We start from the raw sequence: 24208 nt of genomic DNA, 5'->3' as shown, positions 1-24208 counted from the left end.
TGGGAAGCCCATAAGGCGACCATCCGCGGCCACTGTCTGGGGGCTACCTGGAACATACGTAGGGGCCTCTCGGACTCTCTGACGCGCCTGGAGAATGACCTCCTGCGGCATGAGAGGGAGGGAGAGGGAGGGGGTCGGCACTCACACACCCTGGCAGACCTTCGGGAACGGCACGCGGACCTCCTGGAGCGACTCCGGTGCCACAACTATGCCGCGCACACGGCCAGGACGCATGCTGGGGCGGATAGGGCGGGCCGCCTCCTGGCCTGGCTCATACGTCAGGAGGACCGGCGTGCCCCTATCGGTTCGATCCGCAGAGCGGATGGCACGCTAGTCCACACACAGCATGAAATACACCAGGCCTTCACCGCCCACTACAGGCAGCTGTACACAGCGAAGGGAACTGGTCCCCCGCAGCTTCTTGGGGACTTTCTGGCCTCTATCCAGCTCCCTGAGGTCACGGCGGCGCAAAATGGGGACCTCGCCGGACCTCTCTCTCTGGAGGAAATAGGGGAGGCGATCCAATCGATGGCATCTGGGAAGACGCCGGGGCCGGACGGCCTGCCCGCGGAATATTACAAAGCGTACCGCGAGTCCCTGGCGCCGCTGCTGAGAGAGCTCTATAACACAGCACTGGAGATTGGGTCGCTCCCTCCTTCTATGCGGGAGGCGTTCCTGGTCTCTCTACCCAAGCCCGACAGGGACCACACGGAGCTAGGCTCCTACCGACCCTTAGCGATGCTGAATGTGGATTACAAAATCCTTGCCAAAGTGCTGGCGGAGCGGCTGGCGCCGGTGGTCCCCCACCTGGTGCACACTGACCAAAATGGCTTTGTCCCGGCACGGTCAACGTCCCTGAACATCCGGCGATATTTCAGGGTAGCAACTGAGGCAGTGCACAGTTGGCCCAGGGCGGGGTGCCTTATCTTGGACTTAGAGAAGGCGTTTGACAGCCTAGAGTGGGGTTATTTAGCCGAGGTGCTGCTGCGATATGGGCTGGACCGGGAATTCCTGCAGATGGTCGACCTGTTATACAGGCGGCCCACGGTCCGCGTCCGTCTGGGCCCTCACGTCTCGGAGGCGATACCGGTGGGCCGGGGCACACGACAGGGGTGCCCGCTCTCCCCGCTCCTGTTCGCCCTGGCGATTGAGCCCCTAGCTGTGGCTCTGCGGGCGACACTGGGAGATGGCTTACAGTTGGGGGACGCAGTCCACCACGTGTCGCTCTATGCCGACGACCTGCTGGTCTATGTACAAGATGTGGGGCGTGTCCCGGAGGAGCTACCGCGGCTGCTAAGGACGTTCGCCGCCATCTCGGGGCTACGTGTGAACGCAGCCAAATCATGCCTGTATGCCTTTAGCGCCGGTATTGAAGACCCGCGATACTGCCTGGATGGCACGCTGGTACAATGGAAGGCGGACACCTTCCGCTACCTGGGGATCCAAATCTATTGCTGCCCGGCCGACCTCTTCGATGGGAACCTGGGGAGGGCGGTCACGGCGCTCAGGTCGCAGATACGCTTCTGGAGCGCACTCCCACTGACGATCACGGGCAGAGTGGCGCTGGCCAAAATGGTCATGCTCCCCCGCCTCCTGTATTACTTTGCCAATCTCCCGATGTACATTTCCCCCGCATTTTTTGGCAAGCTTAGCCAGCTGCTGCGGGACTTTGTCTGGGGTAGTGCCTGGCACAGGCTGGCGCTCGCGAAGTTGTATTTACCAACAGACCGAGGTGGTTTGGCCGCCCCTTGCTTTGAGCACTACTACCTGGCTGCTCAACTGCAATGGGTGGCCCGTTGGCTCGCCGACAGGGGCAGGGATGACACGGCCTCGGAGCTGGCACCCCACACACTGGAACAATTAACCAGGTTCTTCCATCCTCTCCACAGGGTCGCGCGCCCGCTGCCACTCCTACTGGAAGTGGCACACAGGTGTTTCCGGAGGGCCTTGTTCCTCACGCGTGCTGTTATACCGTACGCGCCGGCGATACCGCTTGAGGGCTCCCCTAGTGGGGGAGGGGTACTCACGGCCCACATGCTGGCAGGCTGGTGGGGGGCCGATGTGCGCACATTGGGAGACCTCTATCGGGAGGGTGAACTCGTACCGTACGAGACCCTGGTATCGGAGGACGGGCTCCCGCCCGGGGGGTTTCTGACACACCGCTCACTGATGGCGAGCATGACTGCCCAGTGGGGAGATATGACCTCGGAACCCGCCCTACATCTGACCATGCAATACTTGCATGTCATGGGGAGAGGAGGGCACTTGATACGCTGGTTCGCAGCCTCACTGAGGGAGCTGTCGTCCGTCAGCCTGGACCGCCTCCGCGCTAAGTGGGATCTAGATCTGGGTAGACCGCTAGAGGACAAGGAGTGGGAAAGGATACTCAAAGGCCCGGTGCGCATACCCCGAAACCTGCGATTCCGCCAAATCCAGGTATTTATTGTGCACAGAGCTTACCTCACGCCGGAGTTAATCAATCGGTACTTTCACCGCACAGACGCAGTGTGCCCTAGGTGTGGTGAGCCGGGGGCGGGTTTCCTGCACATGCTGTGGAGCTGCCCACGGTTAGGTGTTTACTGGCGATCGGTCAGTGGGCTGCTACTAGAGAGTGTGGGTCGCAGCATCCCGTTCGACTGGCCCGAACACATATTGCACCACTTTAAACGACCGCGCAAGGATAAGGTGACGTCGCGGTTCATTGACCTAGGGCTGGTGGTAGCGGCACGACTCATCACGAAACGATGGAAAGCGCAGGACCCGCCGCGCGTGCAGGCTTGGATCGCCTCGTTTCAGGCATGGGCCGGGGCTGAGGGGACCGCCATCCAGAGGGAGGAAACATTGGGCCTGCGGAGGGAACCCATGGCGGACCACTGGAGGCAGCTGCTGGGGAAGCTCCGCCACCTGGGTGCGGAGGGCGATGCGGGGCTGCGGGGGGCGGCCGACGGCGCTGACGCAGGTGGGGGTGGATCGGGGGATGCCCCCCTGCCGTGCTGACATACCCCGGCTAATTCCTGCCTCTCTTGGAGCCGCGACGCCCACACTTGCATAGTGCTGACCACAGCCGGGGCGCACGCACACACACACATGGGGATTCCTGGGGGGGGGGGTGGGGAGGGGCGGGGGGACTAGACGACAACTGGGGGGGTATTGGGACTGCATGTACAGTTTATGCTGCCATCGTTAAGGTTTTTGTTCTGTATAATCTTTAGGCCTGGCGGGTATTTTATCTGTTCTTCACTATCTGAACGAGGCGGGTAGCACCCGCGCATAGCCACGGAACCCAGCTGAGGTACGGTTAACGTTGTTACTCCTGGTGAGACTACTACGAGACTGTCAAAGAAACTGTGGTTGGCCCCACTGAGGGCGGTGCTCGTGCACAAGACTGATTGCAAGTCCTGACGCAGTGGTTGGGGGTTCTGTAGCGGGGTGCTCCCCTGCTTATGCTATTACATCTATGCTCGCCTACTGTGTCACTTGCCAAAGAATGTTATTGTATTCTTTAAAACAATAAAAACAGATTTCAAAAAAAAAAAAAAAAAAAGATTAAAAACATGAACCTGGTAAAATTATTAAAAACAGACTATTTCCAATTTGTCTGTCCCTTTTACATCTATAATTCACAAGACCTCATTATCAAACACAAAATATTTTCAGTTCAATAGGACAACATAATAGAATACACAACAGGACTTGAATAACGTGATTGAGTCAAACAGTTTTTAAAGTGTGTTGCTCACTGTATTTAAATTGTTAGTGCATTTCCATTCAGCCCAGGGGAATATATTTAGAGTTTCTATGTTGAAAGTTTGCACAAAAGCGAATCTATTTTTGTTCTAGGTCTTTCAGTTACTACGTCTCATTACCAATCAACAGATTCTTTCCCTTTACATTAAGAGTTTGAATGGGAGGATCAAAACAGGTGGTAGAGGAAATTCCTTCCTGTCTCAGGGCAGTTCAGTGAATGAACATCATCCTCAATGGTCACTGAAATTGATAGGTGCTGCATCATCATTGGTTTGTTCAGCAAACCATGCCTACACTGCCTGAATGAGCCTCAGCATGGATAATGTACCCAACGCAGAAGCACACAGCGAAAGCCTAGGCATCAAACTCCGTCTTGACGTTACCCGCTTTTTAGAACATACTTTTTGCTACAACTGGCATATGAGATTACGCCATCCTTGGCTAAAAATGACAAAGGTTTATTTATTTAACATCTAATTCGTGTGAGAGAGCTTCATGAACTAAACAGTTGACCACGGACAATGCCTCCCTACTCCCCCTTGTAACTTTGTCATCAGTTGGACAGCGTCAAGAAAAATGAAAAAGACCACATGTAACAGAAGGGCCACAAATCCATCTCTCTTCTGGTCTACAATCTGGCAGCACACAGAAATATACATGACTGGTGGGGCAGGATATCAGGATAAACCCAGTAAAAAATGAGCAGGTGCTCACACTTAATTCATGATCAAACTAGGGCAAAGTGAGAACAAGACTCTAAGACAATCTTGAGTGCTGAAAGGAAGCACTACTGCTGAGGCAAAGTCCAACAGACTCCGTTTGTTTACTAATGACTCAAGAACAAAGGCAAACAAGCATCACAGGGTGGTAAAGTCTACCCACTTCCCTACCTACTGTTAATAAAACGTCGCTGCAGGGTCTCCAGCTGCATCCTTGTTCAAGCACTGAGCAGTAAGTAACATCAGAAGTACACGTTGTAGTCAAAAACTTAGTTTAAAAGCTATTTTCTTTTGATGGCAGACAGCTCGCAATCACAAATAGCCTTCATACAATCTTCATCCCTATGTTGCGTACTGCTAGTCAAATAGCCACACGCATGCAGGTTGCCCAAATCTGCTGACCATCTCATTGTGAAGGGCTATTTTTCCTTCCATGGTCTGAAATGTGAGTTAGAAACCAAACAGAATCACCCAATCTTTTATTCGCATTTATAACCCCAGGACACAGCCAGATGCTTCTTTAGGTGTTAAAGCCCAGCATACAGATACCAGAGAAGCAACGCCCATTTAGTACAAACATTTTACAATACTGGGGTGAATTTATTTCCTCTAATAACTTTGTCTATTAATCGAAGTCTTCAAATTGTATCTTAATTTGTAAAAGTTCCTTATTCAACAGGGCTTTTGAGAAATTCGAGGATTCTTCTATGTCACAGCTAACTCGAAATTGTAAGCTGACCACTGCCCGCCTCAGATAAGCAACGAAAACATTTAGAATAAAGCAAAGTACTATGGATGGGAGAAAAAGATTAAACGAGATCTGAAAATATTCAGAGTGGTAATTCAATAAGAGATAAGGCACGCCATGATTGAGGTAGAGATAGTTTACTTGGCACAGAGTAGGAGGGCTGCCTTAGAATGGGCCTTGTAAAACACTGTAGGATGCATTTATTTAATCTAAAATTCTGTTTCCAACTCACTGTGACAAAGCTCCACAGCACAGCTAGTGACCCTGGAAACCCCCAAAAATACAAAGAAATAATCGGATGGGATTAGGGACAAATGGCAGGATACCTGTAGAGCCAATGCAAATAAGCAAATAAGCAATGAATGCTCTTGTTGACCCTCTCACGCGGAATAATAGAAGGAGGCAGTAATCTGAGTAGCCAAGAGATGAAGATGTATAATGGAAACCAGAAGAGTAAATAGAACTAATGGAATGGAGAGGTTCACGGGAAACAAGGAAAGATGCTAAATTCAAAAGATAAGTAGGTTCATTATTCGATGTTCGACTCTATACGTGTGTTTCTAACAGCCAGGCATGTACCAAGTTATTCCAGAATGACCAAAAACACCGCCAAAATAGCTCAGCTCGAAAGGAATGCAATATACAATGTAATCGTCTACGAATACATTAATGGTAAATGGAAATAAATAGATTTATTATATATTTATTTAAATGGCAATGTTCTCAAACAAGAGCGGCTTTCAACTATGGGGGAGATACACGTTTCTGAAACATATGGATTAAAATGCAACAGACCGGCACTTTAGCATGAGGTGACTGCAGTGTAAGGATGTCAAAACCCCACAGAGATTAAAAAATAAAAAGTCATTTAAAAGCGAAAGCATCGCATCAGCCTTTGCTTCCCCATCACACGTATGATTCCCTCTTCAATTGTGTGCGCTTGCAAGAAATACCACACGCCAAATGTCCAGCGGGCAAACCCGGCATTTATTGTTCTTCTTGAATAAGAGCATTTATCGAATCTGCGGCCAATCATTTAGTTGCACAGGAACAAACCCGCCACGGGAAGAGCGTTCCCCTCTTATGGGCTTTTTGAAATGCTAATACGATTCATTAACAGGGCAGGGATGAGAAGTGGACCCCGGAAGGCACGCTGAAAAGGCCAGGCCCTGGCATGAATGGTATTATGGTGTTCATAGTGCTTTTCGTTGTTGCCTGGCAGTGTGTGGTCAAAGGGGAGAAATGTGCAACACAAATAAAAAAAGATTTCTTTTATTGGGACTGGAGTAACGTCTCGCTGAGCTGCACACGAAGAGCACACGGCCAGGGTACACAATATATTACCACCTAGCAATGTATGTGCAAGCTCCTGCCCTGTGGGGGGCGCTGGAGATCGATTCCAGGGCCAGGGGTTTGCACCTGGAGCCGTTTGGCATTCATCCGCAGACACTAAGCAACAGGCCATGTCCACCCCCAAGTGACTCTTCGACTTTCTGAACAGTTCGGAAGACAAAACAGTAGAGCCCAGGGCTGGCGGCACTGGGTGTGCTCAAGCACTGAAGCGACAAGAAAAAAAATGTTATAGACTGCCTTGGACTGCATGTACCATGATGCACTGGGAGGACTGGGGCAGGCCAGTGACCACTGTGCAACTCCACCCATAGCAATGTATATAATAGAAATATGTGGTAAAAAAATACCTGCTGCATTCCAACTGGCATTGCATATGTAGTATGTAAGTTTACAAGAGCACCTGAGATTTACTTGTCAGCAAGATCTATATTTCACTTATGTAGGGTTTCTGCCCAGCTCCTGGAGTACTACCGGCAAACAGCAGTGGGTGGAACCAGTTTTCTTTCTGTACCAAGTACCTATCTCAACAGAGTTGGAACTGACAACTGAGACAAAAGGAGGGTCCCCACCCCATGGTAATCTATAAAGTTAAAAAATGGAGATCAAACAGACGTGTGCAGAGGAACAGTACTAGACGCCGGTGTTGAAGAAAATCGAAACAACAGAAGGAGAAAGGAGTGCGCATGAAGGAGCACAAGAATGAAGCGGGCGACTTTTGAATGACTAAGCCATAGAAGTAGTGTCCTAGCAGGGCACATGCATCATACATCATACAGCCCATCTTCAGGGCAGCTGCGTCAAAGAATTTGTTGCAAGTAAGCATAGCAGAATACATCTTGAATTTTAAATACTATGGCGTATCGATAAAGATACATATCCTAGGACTCTGCCCTGCCTAAGGGACAAGGAAGCACAGAAAAGGAGAGGATACTGAATCAGATGAGCACAGCTCAAGGCAACGTGGTTGCGGGGGGTCTCACTGCACATGTCTAGGTGGTATTATGTGTTCAAAGTGTAGCGGAGGGACTATATGTAGGTGGGTTCGGCAACATACATCTGTAAGGAGAGGAAAGTCTTGCATGTTTCTGCACCTCACCACAAGCAAGAGGTCTCAAGAAAAGTGTCTTTTTCCAGGATACAACCTGGACAACCTACATACAATACCATCATTTAAGTAGTTAGCAACCTACCCATACACTTACACCATCAATGATTGTTCAGCTTGTCAGACAAATGTACGACTTTTCAGAGTACGGTGCAGTATTTCAAAGATGAGCTCTCCTACTGTAATGCAAGTGGCCCACTGGTCAGTAAAATAAGGTCCTGTCCAACCTGCAGTTGTCCATGAATTGCAGAAGAAATCTACGTGGGGCTCTGCACCCTACACCCTCCCATCGCCCCGAATGCATCACTTACAGTGCTCCAGCCCATCCTTGGGAAAGGCCACAGTGACCTCACCAGATTAGCCAAGCAAGCTGCCTAAAAGGAGGGCCAGAGCACCCAAGGGGACGCTCACAGCAGTTAGCAATGAGGGTGCGGGCACTCTACATCAGCACAAGGAGGAGAGTTTCTTCACGCACCCTGGTGTCCCTTTCCACCTTGCCTTCCAGCAAGCGAGGGAAATAAGAAGCCCCCGGACTCAACTCCTCTAACAGTCCCTTTTGTTGTGACCTCACAGATGAATGTGTCTGTTAGTGAGAGGCTACATGAGAGGTTTCACTGTGACACTGTACAAAGCACAAGAGGCGGCCTCCTGCCACTAAGCAGCCTGCTGACATTGTCATGAGGGAAGGAGCAGACAGCCTCCTCCCTCCAAGGGGTTCCCTTTGGCCTTCACTTGTGTGCCTGGAAAAGGATGTCATGATTTCTACATTTCTCACCCCAACTCTTCTCAATACTACTCGCACATGGCCTATCTCCGTCCCTCTTCTGATTCCCCCTGCGCGCTGCTCGTCCCCAGACCTTTCCTCTCCTACTCCCTCCTAGCTGCCAGGCTGCCCAAGACCCAATACCACACTGTACTTTTCTCAGCCTATTAAGATGCTAGAATTTCCGGTACTGTTGGACATATTTGCAATATGTGACCATGGTTTTGTTAAATGTGATTCACAGATGTGCCCATGATTATTGGCCACCTTTGGGGGGAAACGGTCCATGATACACAACGTTGCCCTAAAGCCTTAGGCGTTTGATAGCAAAGCTATTCCTCAGACTATAGAGCAGTAACAGACTCAGTAGTAATAACAGGCGATTTTTCCCTCAGATTAAATCTTTAGACAACAGAACTATCCCTTGTTATTAAGTAAAAAGTTTGAAAAAATATAAACGCTCAACCGTTCAAAAACAAAAGTCTAAAAAAAACTTAAGATACTAGCATAGAGAGTAAAACAAAAGTGTGAGAACGTTTTGATACTGTAAGAAATACGCAAAAAAAGCTTTTAAATTATACTATTTATTATGGTCAGCTTGAGTTAGACAAAGGATAATGGCTAGATGCAGACGGTAGCATTAAATTAAGAGACATGTTTCGCTTTAGGTTAAGGATTAGGAGTGGGGAAAGAGTAAGAGTTTGGTTTAGGAATACATTTAAGGTTAGGATTTGCATTAGTGGTAGGGCTAGCTCATGGACTATTCTTAGGCATATGGATAGGGTAAGGTTGATCATGAAATTTAGGACAAAGGATAGGAATGGGGTGAGATGAGTGAGTGTTAGGGTGTTTTGGTGAAGACACTTTTAAACATGGTATAAGTAATTAGATGAGTGTTAGTAGTGGGGGTAGAGTTACAGATACCTTCCAATATCAGGAATTACCTCTATAAAGATCACTTAACGTTTAATTACAAGCAACATTCTCACACATTTTTGTTCAAACTAATTTATAACTTCATTTGAGGTAAAGCAGAAGGTTTCAAACTTTTTGTTTTAAACGTTAGACTTTGCGAACTGTTAATGCTGATCTTTCAATCTACATTATTGCGCCTAATATCACAGACTCAAGCTAATGACAAAATGGCTCTGCTTCAGGTGACGTGTACATTACAGATTAAGATATCAGGAAGCCCAACTATTCATTTTTAAATGGATCTTAGATGCTCAGACCTCTGACAGCAGAGATATCTCCTGGATCACAGAGAAATTATCCATTCACACTGCTGCTCTCATAACTACTCATTTGTATAAAGCTTTGTTACAGGCTAAGATTGCACACATGAGGACAATGCTTTAAGTGAGCAACAACTGACATTTTAGGATTTGCACAATAAAGTTATCCATTAGGTTACAGAAATATTACAGGATTGGGCATCTAACAATAAAATTGTCTCAGTTAACACAGATCTCTCACACTCATGTCTTTCTCGGCAGATCTATCCTCAGTTTACACATATTTTACAGGCACCGAACAATGACAGCAAAGCCAAGCTTTAGAGATCTAACAAAGTCATGTACCTGGCAGAAACCCATCCCACATTGTTTGCAAAAGTAACGGGCTAAACTTGATCTTCGTAGAAAATGTATTTAAGGTCAGATATCCTTTTTTTTTTGTTTTTATCCGAACACAAATACTTTAGCGTGCATGCTAACAATTTCATAATCATTGGTGCAGAATGCCGATGTTCCTCCTGGTCAGTAAATACGAAATCTTAAGAGTTCCTGAACAAACCTTTGCTCTACACTTGAGAAGGATATATTGGATTCATTTTGGCCATCTGAGATCATCATCATTTTTGATGTTTTCAATTTTTGCAGTACACTATGAATCAGAATGATTGCAAAGCTACTGCACTAAGCCCCTACAGACTGGTATGGCCATGTCATTCCTTTTATGCATAAGTCGCTTCTTCCTTCATATCTCCACTATGTGTACATGTCCAGTAAAAGATACTTCAGTAGCCATGCTCATATCTGGAGGCACTTCCACTTCCACTTAAGCATGATTTGATCATTCCACCAGCGCATATAATTTGCTGCCAAATGCGGACATAAACTACTACATCGCATTCTGCTTCTGCACTAACCAACCAGAGCATGCTCCGAATTTGTCTATGCGTTCCATGAAAATGATCCATGTCTCTAAAAGTGCTGCTAGGATTCTCAATGTGAGAAGTGCCGTTGCAATGCGTCTGCTAACCGAAGATTTTATCCTTTCCTGTGGTGAATGCGATGGCATCTGGAACGGATAATGGCCCAAAAAAACTTGAAGTTACGGAATTAAATCGGATTTTTCTATGAGGGTGTGCATATGATAGAATAAATAGCTGGTAAATAATCGGAGTGATTGTGAAATACACTTAATTCCGTTAACAAAATTCTGTAAATTAGCATAATGTATTATTGTTACAAAAAATATATCTCCTGTGTGTGTGTACACAGAATATATTGTATGATGTGAAGTCAAATTTTGAAAAAATTGGACAATTCTAGATTTCCTTGGATCTTGTGACCTTCTTCAGGGATAAAAAAAAAGGGGCACATATACTGTTGAGCTGCTCTACTGAACTCTATTAGAAGAATTGTGTAGTGTTGAATCACAAAAGAATGACCATGACTACAGGTTTGAGCATAAAGAAAGGTGAACAAACCACCACGGTCCTCCTTACCTGCATCGTTCTGAGAGAAGTAGTGCCAACAATGTCATTGGTCATGTGATCTGGAATCTAACAAGTGATGTAATCTGCGTTTACATTTTGAATGTCACCAAAGAGGTCAACAATCAAGTCATTTTTGATGCCATCAGTGATGTAATGTGTGATCTTATGTGTTGCGCATAGCAAAAGGGGTGAGTTATGGTTTGCACAGTCTGTCACTGCTGGTGAATTTCAGTGGTTTTTAGGCTTTGATTTGTAACTATAACATCGTTAATACATGAAAAATAAACTGAAAGCATGAATGACCACGTTGGATCACTTTATTCTCCTGGGTTTCTTTGAAGAACTCTGTGCATCTTGTTTTTTAAGTTGCCGGTGTTGATTTAAATCTGTTGTGTGCTTTTGAATTGTTATCTTTTTATTCCTTATTAACTTGAATATGTTATTTCCCACATCAAGAAACTCCAATTGTTCATAAAGTCTATGTAATTTATCAACGTTTGATCTTTTTTTCCCCATTCCTATGGCTAAGTACTTCTCACATATTAGAAACTTCTTCTAGCTTTACCGTTTTTTATTTTATGTATATACTAGTTTTTTTTTTTTTTAAATTACATCCCGAGTCCCACGTGCTTTCTAAGTTGCAAATGTTTGACTCTAAAGCCTTCCAGCTGCACTCTTTTGAAAGGGAGTGGGTCCGTTGCTCAGGTATACGCTTAGAAGCCCTGTCTGTCTTCCGCCAGCAGCCACAGAGTGCCAATTAGGCCACGTGCCTGCACGCTCGCGCCCGCTGAACTCTGCCTCCCTTCACTGTCAACAGCATTTGATGGAGCTGCGGCCCCCGCTGCTCGGGCCGTCAGCTACGGGACGCGACAAGCAGCGGCAAGAAAGCAGGAGCCGCGCAGCTGACCTCTCGCTGTGAGCTTGCTGTATATCTGGGAGTTCACTTCCTTGTCGCGCGTGTAGCATCGGATCTCCTCCACCGCCTCGCGGATGATGGTGACCGCAAGCACAAAGCCCTGAGGAGGAAGAGAAAGCAATTGAACACGCAATGAGAACCAGAAGGAACGCATCTGCTGGAAATTACATAACACGGCATGCCACCAATCAATACGAGGCGGCGTGCTGCCCCCTTCTGACCCACTTTTACTCATCATATTGAAGCCATAATACTTACTGCAATTAACTCTGGAGAGAGAATTTAAGGCTTTGTGCAGGTCTTAATTAAAAGTAAAAATATAAACAGTTATTATCTGGACTCTACTGATGAAGAGAATGATGATAATGTAACTTGGCAAAGGCCCCATTTATGAGAGCCCTGGAGGAGGGGGCGTAAATAAAATCAGAGCTTAATTTGTAAAAAAAAATAATAATAACTGCCAGTGCTCTCCTCACGAGGACACTACAGCTTCGCAACTACTAACCATCACACTCTCCTACAAGTGTGACAATTCTGAATATTTCAGGCCCCCAAAGCTATTAGAATGGCTTGGGCGACAGGTAATAGTCATTTTTAATGAATATAGCATTAATAATGCACTGTTGTTGTGGTCATCTCTATATTAGCTAGACTGTGCCACCTTGTGGCAAGCTATCACAAGCACCAGTGCTGACAATTAAGTGCTGTGCCGAGCACCGGAAACCACCGGCTCAAGTTAAGCACTGAATAAAAACTACGAGTTTTGCCTTAAAAATGGGATATAAACTACAATTTTTGGTGATTTATGTCTGCGGATATCCTGGTCACTTTTTCCTCTGGTACAATTCGGCAGGTATGATGTGCCAATGTTTACATGGGGAAATTGCAAGGTTGTGGTGTCTACTGCAAAACTTGGTATTCCGAGATGGCTGTAACAGGAGTTACCGTACATATCAGAATTTACTGGACCATTTATAATCGCAGTACAATTGTCTTATTTAAGAATGACCATGCAAATGTGTGATTCCTCATCTACAGAAAAAATCCAATCCCATCCATTCTAGCCTCACCGTTGACAGTGAAATATTTGGCACTAGAAGAGCAGGTTATGACTGTACACACCAGTGTTGGGTGCACTGGTAGCAGATGCCTCAGGGGTGGGTGGGGGCTTGTGTAATTCAAAAAGCAGTAATGCCGCAATTATGATGAAAAGTAAGTGAAGAAGCATCTTTGGCTAACACTGTTAAAATTAAAAGTAAGAAGAAGGGGTGGCCGGACTAGAGTTCAGAGAAGTGAAGTTGGGTGTGGCGCAGCAGCCAGAGGGGCTGAATCCGGCGCGCAGCGCTCACGGTTCGATCTCCGGCGCCAGCACAGCACCATATGACTCTGGGCAATAGCTCACTTAATCTCCCTGACGGCCCCCAGCGCCTTGAGACCTTAAGGGATGATATGTTTGCGCTTTACAAATAGGAATTATTCTTATTATTATTATTATTATAATGGGTAAAACTACAGAAGGAATGCAAGGTTTGAAAAACTGCTGGTATAAAATTGATATATTTGAACAAAAATAGAGAGTAATCCTTCAAACCAAGGGGACAGGGTTATGTGAACCTAAATACCTAAAATCCTTAGTATATATGGAAACGTACTATTATAAACTCTATGTTGTAACCATAGCACAACTCTTGTAGGTATTCTTCAAAGTTTAATGGCAGACAAACAACCTGTGCCTGTCAAGCCAGACACCTTCACAATGACTGTCCCAACCGTCACAGAACCCCATGACCTCACCACACAGAACACCAGTACATCACCAATGATACATACAACATTCTACACCATATTCCATTGTAACTGGAAAGCCCACAACATAACACACTCAACAGTCAACCTTTCTTTATACTATGCATTTTCACAATCAACACCACATAACTGAATACCACTCAAGTTTAGAAAAAATATTATATCTTAAAGTTGCATGTATATGAAAGACACCTATATGTTAAAACAAAGAGAGCTATTTGGAGGCAACATAATCGTCTTTCAATGAATACACTTCTACTACTTATGTTACTCATGTCCATGAAAACCCTTAATAAATAACATGTAAAGGCCACCAGTGTACCGTAGAATGTGCTTTCAGATTCCGTCAAAACGATTATGTTGTGCTGATTGTATTGTATTGTATTGCATTTGCATTTTTATAGCGCTTACTACCCCTGACGAGGCGTCGAAGCGCTTTTTCGGCGAGTAGCACGCTACTCCGGGACCCAGAGAGGATTAGTGTTGAATTAGTATAGTGAAACATGCAAATACATTTTAAGTGGTGGATAGGTTAGTCAGTTATTTGGATTCAGAAGGATAGCAGAAGGATAGAAGAGAAAAAAAAAGGGGTTGTATTTATATTGCGCTTGTTACCCCTGATGGGGTGTTGAAGCACGCTACTCTGGAAACCCATATAGGATTAGTGCTGAATTAGTATGGTGAAATATGAAAGTAATTTGAGTGGTGGTTATTAGTCAGTTATTTGGAGTGAGAAGGGTAGCGGAAGTATAAAAGGGAAGAAAGGTTTGCATTCATGTAGCACAGGTTACCCCTGATCGGTGTTGAAGCGCATTTCTGGCGAGTAGGACGCTACCCCGGAACCCATAAAGGATTAGTGTTGAAAATTAGTATAGTGAAATATGAAGTAATTTGAGTGGTGGATATGTTATTCAGTTATTTGGATAGAGAAGGGTAGGTTGCCGGATAGAAGAGGGAAAGAGGTTGTATTTATATAGCGCTTGCTACCCCTTGATGGGGTTTCAAAGCTCTTTATTGGCGAGTAGCACGCTACTCTGGAACCCATAAGGATTACTGATGATTGTGTATCAAAGAGTAGAGAATGAAGAAAGGTCGACTGTCTGCGGAGTGTTCCTAATATTATATTTTAATACATATTAAGGGGAGTTTTTAGATATTTGGGCCAAATCCACTCTCCTAGTGATTATCACATAATTGTTCGGCAATAGCTGCACTGTCAAGCCAGGTCATATAAATCCAAAAAGGGAGCCATAGATAATGCACTTTTTAAGTTTTAATTGGATATAGTGCCTAAAAGCACCAATGATAGTCAATGGTTGTGGTAGACCAGAACCTAGGCGCAATTTGAGACAGCCCGCAATGGAGCGTAGGTTGCCTACACCAACCATGCCCATCCTGGTCAAAAAAGTTTGCTTTCTGACTTTAGTCCTTTAAGTCCCAAACCTTCACAGGAATACACTTCTAAAGCCTCCCAGGACCTCCGGGGAGGGACTTAGAGACTCACAGGGTGTCAGTCAGAGCCCAACAGTAGGGTCCAGTCCAGGTCCAGTGCGACAGGTCAGTTGCAGAAAAGATCTCTTGTAGCTTGTTGTATCCCTGAAGCTTGAACAGGAGGTCAGACTTATGACCCTTGGAGTCTACTTCTTTATCTTGGGTAGCAGAGGAAGAGCTGGTCCAGTCGTTTAGGGCTCTCATGTCTCAGACAGCATGTTCACTCCTCTTCTGAACTTTCATAGGCCCAGAGTGTTCCGAAGTTGGTTTCTGGAAAAGCCACATTTCTGCCTAGCGCAAGCTAGTGGGTGGGAACAACTCCAGGGCATGCCCTATCTAATAGGGTAAAAGTTACCAGGGCCATCCTTACACACTTTGGGCATTTCTGAGATGGTGAAGTCTCCTGCAACTCTAAACTTGGGCTGTGAGGGCTGTGTGGGTGTCTGGGAGTGTACCATGGTAATCTTAGTGTCATCCCAATCTAACAATAAAACTCAGTTTGATGCAGTCCCTGTAAACACAATAAATCCAGAGCTAGAAATCTAGGAGACAAAAGTATGTTTTTTCAGCAACCAGGCAGTGGATACACAAGGACTGTTTTCTTATCCTGTTTCCCATCCTTTTAAATACACCCCCAGTATTATATGTAAAACCTAGCAGACCTGTGAAGCAGGATTTGACACTGTAAAGTCAAATAGGATGCCTACATCTCCAAATGCATATTTGATTGGTTCAGAGGAGTAATCCCTGGCCATACAGGTGAGCCCATTGTTTGCTCCTGGGGGTACTTACTCTTTTTTTTTTATAAAACCTTTTTTATTGTTTAATTTGATTACACATAATCTAATAGAAACAGGTACTGATAGAGGCAAACCTCACAACAGTATATCACATCATTAAAAACAGTATTCAAGAAACAGTTGACAAAGGTAATAGACAAAACTCAGGTTTGTATATACTAAATGTGCGGTTCAGAGGATTGTAAAAAGTCCTACCATTGGCCCACCCAGATCTTTTAAATCTTGTTATGTGAACCCCTGCTTAGCATACCAAATCTTTGGATTTTGCACAGAAGTCCATGCCCTTTGTCCATTCACTCAGAGGTTGGGAGGGTTAGTATTTCCTATACCAGTAGTGTCTCTCTCTGCAGCTAGCAGACCCATACCAATAAAGATTTGGGTTCACCGGAATGCACGGGTTCAATTCAGATGGTATTCAGTGGTTAGGTCTTCAAATAATTTAATGATATCACATTATCAAACATCACTCAAGGTGGAGATTCCATCAGGTTCCACTGGTGAAAATCTCTTGAATTTCTTCACGAGGGCAAGCCACATACCCTGCCATTGTGGGGAAATGCAGAAGACACAACGTGGCACTTAATGAATTTGCGAGCTTCATAACACCAAAGTGTGGTTATTGGCGGAAAAGCATGAGGTGATGTCTTACTATGGAGGAGGTTGGTAATTCCATATTGCTCTATGGATTCTGGTTCTAACCAAATGGTCGAGTCAGACCAGTCTCCAAAAATCCACTTATTAAGTGGACCAACTGAGCTGCCCAATAATACAACCTTTTAACCACCCACCCTAGCCTCGCCTCATAAAAGGATTGGTAAAATTTGGCGAAAGAGACTCGTGGAACCAATTTGCTTCAAATCTATTCATGAGGACCTGCAGTTCGACAAAAAAGGTGGAAGGTAGTATGTGTGATAGTACAGTAAGAAGTGTAGTGGGAGAGGAAGTTAGATCATCTGGAAGAGTGCACTACGACGCACCATGGACAAAAGGAAGGTGGGTCCAGGAGTAAAGTTCAAACTTAACCGTGTGGAAGTGGAGGAGTATGTTGAGGTCCCAATAGCTCTCCTGCTCCATGGTTATCATCATCCCTAAGTATCGGAAGGATTGGCAGGTGACTTGAAGCCTGGCTGGCCTCAGGCACTACTCCCCGAATGAGAACAATGATGGACTTTTCCCAATTAACCTGCAAACCTGACATCTCCACACACCCTGAGAATGTCAAAGGGGTGTGGAATTCAGTATTCAGGTTATTGGACATACAAGAGCATGTTGTCAGCATGGAGGTAAATTCTGTCCTTAGGGATGGTGCTCTAACATAAAGCAATCAGGTGAGCATCTCTTCTTATCAAATCTGCCAACAGCTCTACTACCAAGATAAACAAACATTTGCAATGCAATAGGTCTCGCATTTACGCGAGTCCGAGCTATTGACATTGCAAATAATAATGCATTTTATTTTTGTTTCCGTTTTTAAAACTTAACTAGAAGGCATTGTCATTTACAATGCCAATAGCTTAAACTTGCGTAAATGCAAGACCTATTGCATTGCAAATGCTTGTTCACTATTGCAAGGCTACCTGCTCCTATAGGCCAGAATGGGCAGTCTGATTATAACATCTTATAATCCTAACTGACCCAGGTAGCAAGGTAGAAATTAGAGTTTAGTATGCCTGAACTCAGAATGTTAAAACACATCTTTTAGTGTGGGTGATTTTTACATTCTGTGTTTTCTTGCCTAACCATCCAGCCTTCCTCTGCTAGGTTTGTGTATTCCATGTCTGGTTTGTGAGTGATGGGGGGTGGGGGCTCCAGGAGTCAGAGTGAGTAAGCACTAGGCTGAATAGACCTAGCTGCATTGCAAGTGGTGGGAGGAGTAGCACCTGGGCCTGAATAGGGATATGTCTGCCTTCCACAATGCTGGCTCCACCTCCTGTGGTGCGTCCGACGACCCTGGCCCACCCTGACAAAGGAAGAAGTTGTGCACTGGCAGAGTGCACCCAGAACTGGTTTGGACTAGGTACAGACACTTGTTACGATCATGAATGACTCAAAGGCTGTTAACGATCTCAGTAGGTTTATCCTTTACAGCACATAGTCGCAGTGTGTCTTGCGCCTCAGCCAGCAGCAACTGCCAAGTCATGTGGAACACCACGTAACAATAGAACATTAGGACAGTAAGATTCTACAGAGGCGCGCGGCCTCAAACACATGGGAAATCATAACACTCTCTGCCTTCTGAGACGAAGGATGTGTGTGTATAAAAAGGGGGACCCAGATCTTTAGATCACTTCTGGGCATCAAGACGAACCTTTGCTGAGGAGAAGAACCAGGAAGCTGAAGGAGGAGACTACCCCTCTGCTGTGTGTTTGGGGGTTGGCCTCCAGTGGTTTCTTCATTGCCAAAGAAAGGAGAAAAAGGACCGAGTGTGCTTTCATCATCTTGAAGAAGCTCACCAAGGGCTTGAAGATTGAGCTTGCCTCTTGACTGAAGTCTCAGGGATACCCGATTTCACCACCAGCACCCCCCTGAATTCCCTTGCTAGGAATTGATGTGCCTGCTGTTGTGCTGGGCCTTCTAAGAGACTGCATGTCGCTGGGAGCTGGAGGCGCGACTCGAAAACAAAAGAAGAAACGCGTCGCCGCCACAGCAGTTGTCGACGCATTGCCGAGTAGGCGTGCTGCTGCTGACACCATCGTGGTACAAAAGCGGGTGGTGATGGACGGAGCATCAGAACCAATCAAACACTCACACCCAGTCAACAGATCTGGGTTTGATCCATAACCGTTCTTTAGCCCACTCTGCCACCCCAGTTCAGACGTGGCCATATGCAAATCAGTCTGACCCTGTGCCTCATGGGAACAGTCCAGCCCGAACTGCCAAGCCATGCCTTCCCTGGACCGGAAACAAGCTTCCTAGGACCGGTTTCTGGCATTTCAGCCGTCTTCAGCCAGGCTTGCTTGAACCCAGTGGCAAAGTGAGCAAGGGACTCACGTCTGAGCATACCCTGCCAACTTATGGCGAACAAAGCGGTACAAAAGGGGGTGGTGATGGACGGAGCATCAGAACCAATCAAACACTCACACCCAGTCAACAGATCTGGGTTTGATCCATCACCGTTTTTTAGCCCACTCTGCCACCCCAGTTCAGACGTGGCCATATGCAAATCAGTCTGACCCTGTGCCTCATGGGAACAGTCCAGCCCGAACTGCCAAGCCATGCTTTCCCTGGACCGGAAACAAGCTTCCTAGGACCGGTTTCTGGCATTTCAGCCGTCTTCAGCCAGGCTTGCTTGAACCCAGTGGCAAAGTGAGCAAGGGACTCACGTCTGAGCATACCCTGCCAACTTATGGCGAACAAAGCGGTACAAAAGGGGGTGGTGATGGACGGAGCATCAGAACCAATGAAACACTCACACCCAATCAACAGATCTGGGTTTGATCCATCACCGTTTTTTAGCCCACTCTGCCACCCCAGTTCAGACGTGGCCATATGCAAATCAGTCTGACCCTGTGCCTCATGGGAACAGTCTAGCCCGAACTGCCAAGCCATGCCTTCCCTGGACCGGAAACAAGCTTCCTAGGACCGGTTTCTGGCATTTCAGCCGTCTTCAGCCAGGCTTGCTTGAACCCAGTGGCAAAGTGAGCAAGGGACTCACGTCTGAGCATACCCTGCCAACTTATGGCAAACAAAGCGGTACAAAAGGGGGTGGTGATGGACGGAGCATCAGAACCAATCAAACACTCACACCCAGTCAACAGATCTGGGTTTGATCCATCACCGTTTTTTAGCCCACTCTGCCACCCCAGTTCAGACGTGGCCATATGCAAATCAGTCTGACCCTGTGCCTCATGGGAACAGTCCAGCCCGAACTGCCAAGCCATGCCTTCCCTGGACCGGAAACAAGCTCCCTAGGACCGGTTTCTGGCATTTCAGCCGTCTTCAGCCAGGCTTGCTTGAACCCAGTGGCAAAGTGAGCAAGGGACTCACGTCTGAGCATATCCTGCCAACTTATGGCGAACAAAGCGGTACAAAAGGAGGTGGTGATGGACGGAGCATCAGAACCAATCAAACACTCACACCCAATCAACAGATCTGGGTTTGATCCATCACCGTTTTTTAGCCCACTCTGCCACCCCAGTTCAGACACCATCGCATCACCGAGGCACGTCGCATCACTCGGGAAGCGTTCAGCCGCTGCAGAGGTCGTCGTCCCATCACTGGAGAAGCGTGTCGCAGGGCCTGTCGCAGCTCAGAATTTCACCGAGTGGCCTCACAGCCGTCGGCCGTGCCCGCATCGCATCTAGGTTGTCACATCGTAACCAAGACACCATTTTGTCACATCGCACCAGAGCGTCATATCTCAGTAAGAAACTGGCACGTCAACTCCCCTGCACAGCGGTAAGGAACCGACGCATTCACTCCCCTGAGTGTAAGGAAAGGCGCATCACCTTCCCTGCGACCCTTTTGTTTTCCGTTACGCATCCCAGGTACTTTGAGAGTAAAGTGTCGCATTTACAATCTAAAGTGAACTAAGCTATTTTTACCACTTTAAAAGTCTTATTCTTATTACAGTATTGTGGATTTTTGTCATTAGGTCTTGTGTTAAGTCTAGTAAAGATGACTTATTTTTCTAAACTGGTGTGTTGTCTATTTCTAGTGTTTTCACTGTATTACTGTATGTGTTCACAAATGCTTTACACACTTCTACTTTACACACTGCCTCTGAGATAAGCCTGCCTGCTCGTGCCAAGCTACCTAGGGGGTGAGCAGGGGTTATTTTAGGAGTGTAGCCCCTTACCCGGACTAGACGCAAGGGTCCCTATTTGGACAAAGGTGCCAACCATTGCCAACTAGAGACCCCCCAATCTAACAGACAGCATATACCAACCTATGTTCTCACATGCCGGATGCCACTTTAAGGGATATTTTTAATTAAAATCTAAGAAATTAACAGGCTGAGATTCTCATACCACTTTCGGCAGGGCTTTATAATTTAAAGCTTAAGCTACTTGCTCTGTTTTCCCACAGTAGCTATTACAATGTAAACAATAAGTAGGGAACAAATTACCCACGGAAAACATAACCAAGAGGTCCTGAATCTATCCTTTGCCATTTCACACACAGGATCGCCTCCCCACGCCCCAGCGCGATGAGGTCTCACGTTGGCTTTTCTTTCCTTGCACATCAGATCGCTAGCGAGACTCGTTTATCTGTGCCGTGCTCATATTAACTACTACAATGTTTTCTTTAGGGGACCCTGGAAGTCTTAATTCGTAAAAGCAGTAAAGGTATCGTTATAATTGCCCAGTGTCTGTCCGCACACCGGTACAAATATGTGGTCTAATCGACTTCAGATATACGAAAAACAAAATTCTGGATTAAAAATTTATGGGCACCAATTTTAACCCGCATTTTTAATGCTGCCATAGAAGGCAACCTTCCTTTGACCTGGGGACAATCTATTATCGTCCCCTTATTTAAGAAGGGGTCCAGGTCCGAGGCACGGAACGATCATCCTATCTCCCTCCTGGACTCATCAATTAAAATTCTGAGCAGAATCCTTCTTAATAGACTGGAGATATGGGCAGAGGAAAATACTATTTTATCGCCAGTCCAGTATGGGTTCAGGAGGGGAATAGGTACGATGGAGCAGTGCTTGAACCTCGACCTCATCGTAAACAAATATGTTACGGTCAAAAAAGGGAACTTGTTTTTATGTTTCGCTGATCTTAGCAGCGCTTTTGATCTGGTCGAACATTTTATTTTATGGCCCATACTCTTGGAGATGGGTGCTCCAAAGGATATTGTACATTTCTTGGCCAGGTTATATGAAAGGCTTTCTTGTAAAGTGCGTTTTGGGTCCGATGGGGAATGTACTCCTTTTTTCAGAGTGACTAGAGGCGTCAGGCAGGGATGTGTTTTGGCTCCTTTGCTTTTTTCTTTATTTGTTAATCAAATCGACACAACCCTTAGACAGGTTCCTGCGGATGCCCCCCGAGTAGATGGCGATCCCATTCCAATACTGCTATATGCGGACGATGCCGTCCTCCTGTCACGTACCCAAATCGGCCTCCAACGCTTAATTGGTAGTTTCCTGAGGTTTATTGACAGCAGGAAACTGCTAATCAATAAAGAAAAAACATATGTTATGACTTGTGGGAAGAAGAAAGGGGCTAAAAGGACTTTCTTCCTGGATGGGGCAAAAATTCAATCTGTTAATAACTTTTGTTATCTTGGTGTCACATTCTCTGGCGATGGGAGATGGGATAACGAATGTGAAAATGTTCGTCTCAAAATGGTAAAGAATACTAATGGTGTATTTAGATTTGCCTCCAAGCTTGGGAATAGTAGAATAAGGGACATGATTTCGATTTATAAAGCCAGATGTTTATCATCCGCTTTGTATGGGGCTGGCGTGTGGGGTCACAATACCCCCTGTGGTAGTCGTATCCAACTTGACGAAAACTCATTCCTGAGGCGTCTTTTGAGTGCCCCCGCATCAGCCTCTACAGAGCTAATCCATAGAGAGGTGGGTCTAGATTACATCAAAGATCTTGTAGCTCTTCATCCATTGGCTTTATGGCGATCCATCTGGTCTAAAACCGAAACCATATTTACCCAAAAAGTAATTAGAGATAGTTTAAGGCTGGACCATTGTTTGCATATACCCTGGCTCAGACATATTCACCACTGGTATAAGCTCCTCTTTAACTTGGATCCTTTTTTAATGCCGGCAGAAGCTGCCAGTATATCCAAATTAGATCTTAAGGTGTCTTTTTTATGCCATACAAGACAATCTAGAGATCTTGTCTGCGCCAAACAATGTACCACTGTTTTTTATTGTGAAAATAACATGAGTGAAGGTTTCCAGCTATACTTAACAGAAGTCACAAGAAGATCTCACCGTTTCGTTCTTACTCGCCAAAGGCTTGGTATAGTACACCATCTTGTGTCCTTCCCCATCATTAGGCAGCACAGTAATACTCAATGCCCCCTGTGATGACTTATCCAAACAGAGTTGTTGTCATTTTATGCTGTTTTGTAAATTTTATATGTTTTTAAGAAGATATTTTTTAAAGCCTATCTTTTTAAAATACAATGTACGGTCTACCAGGAATGCAATGCAGCTAATGTTTAACCTGGAAAGTGCAGATATATGTTTTTATGTAGCTACTTATATCCTAAAATGTATGAGCGCCAGAAAATCCATTGTTATCTAACTTTTTAGGATTTCAGCATGTTGCACTTGTCACTTTATTGTGCATCGTAGAGGTTTTTCTTGCAATGACCTGTATATGTCCCGATATGGGAATTGCACTTTATACTGCATATTTTGCACATTACTTGGCACTTTAGCAACTAGGATATGTAAAATTATTGAGTTTATTAGAACCCTCTTCATCTGTATTTACACCGAATATCTTATTATGAATTGGCTCTTTTATGGGGAATGTATTGTAGTTAACATGCCCTGTACATACCCATGCAATTGGTCTATACATTCTGACTTTTAATAGTTTCATTGTATGATTGCTGTATGTTTTATATTTTATGTCTGCTATATGGTTGTATTTACAAGCCGAATAAAGCATTTTTGAACTGAACTCAACTGGATTAAAAATTTAAAAAAAAACACCCAAAAAATATGCTTAAAGATTTCCGGGGTCTTGAGATTTTTAATAGCAAAAATAAAAACGTAAAGTGTAAGTTACACTGTGTAACATCCATCATGAAAGCCACTTGTAAAAGAAAATGCATTGCTGACTAATTCCAGTGAGGTTAGAAATCACGCAATGTTCCTGGCCTAAAAAAATAATAATAATTTTGCGTAAAATATTTTCAAACGCGGTCTTTCATGCTGCCCTTTCTCATAACTACGACAGTAAGACAATCGACCTATATATAACTAGCCAGAGCCATACAAAATAATAACCATTTAGAGAGATCAGCTTTCCGATATACAAATCTCGAAACTATTATTCTTTGATATAATGGACAATACGGCAGAAGTCGTACTTCGACATTCTATAAAACGAAG

The 24208-nt window shown here is 45.4% G+C and overlaps 1 protein-coding gene across 1 annotated transcript in view; it reads right to left on the bottom strand.

Annotated features, from left to right (window-relative positions):
• Positions 1–24208, bottom strand: part of ATP9A (ATPase phospholipid transporting 9A) — a 555816-nt gene that overhangs the window by 428895 nt on the left and 102713 nt on the right. The window contains exon 4 of the mRNA XM_085619138.1: positions 12065–12173. Within this exon, the coding sequence (XP_085475264.1) occupies positions 12065–12173 (109 nt within the window). The remainder of the gene's footprint in view (positions 1–12064; positions 12174–24208) is intronic.

This window comes from Triturus cristatus, chromosome 7, assembly GCF_964204655.1.
Source record: "Triturus cristatus chromosome 7, aTriCri1.1, whole genome shotgun sequence".
NCBI classification, from domain to species: domain Eukaryota; kingdom Metazoa; phylum Chordata; class Amphibia; order Caudata; family Salamandridae; genus Triturus; species Triturus cristatus.
This window is presented reverse-complemented; position numbering and strand designations above follow the sequence as displayed.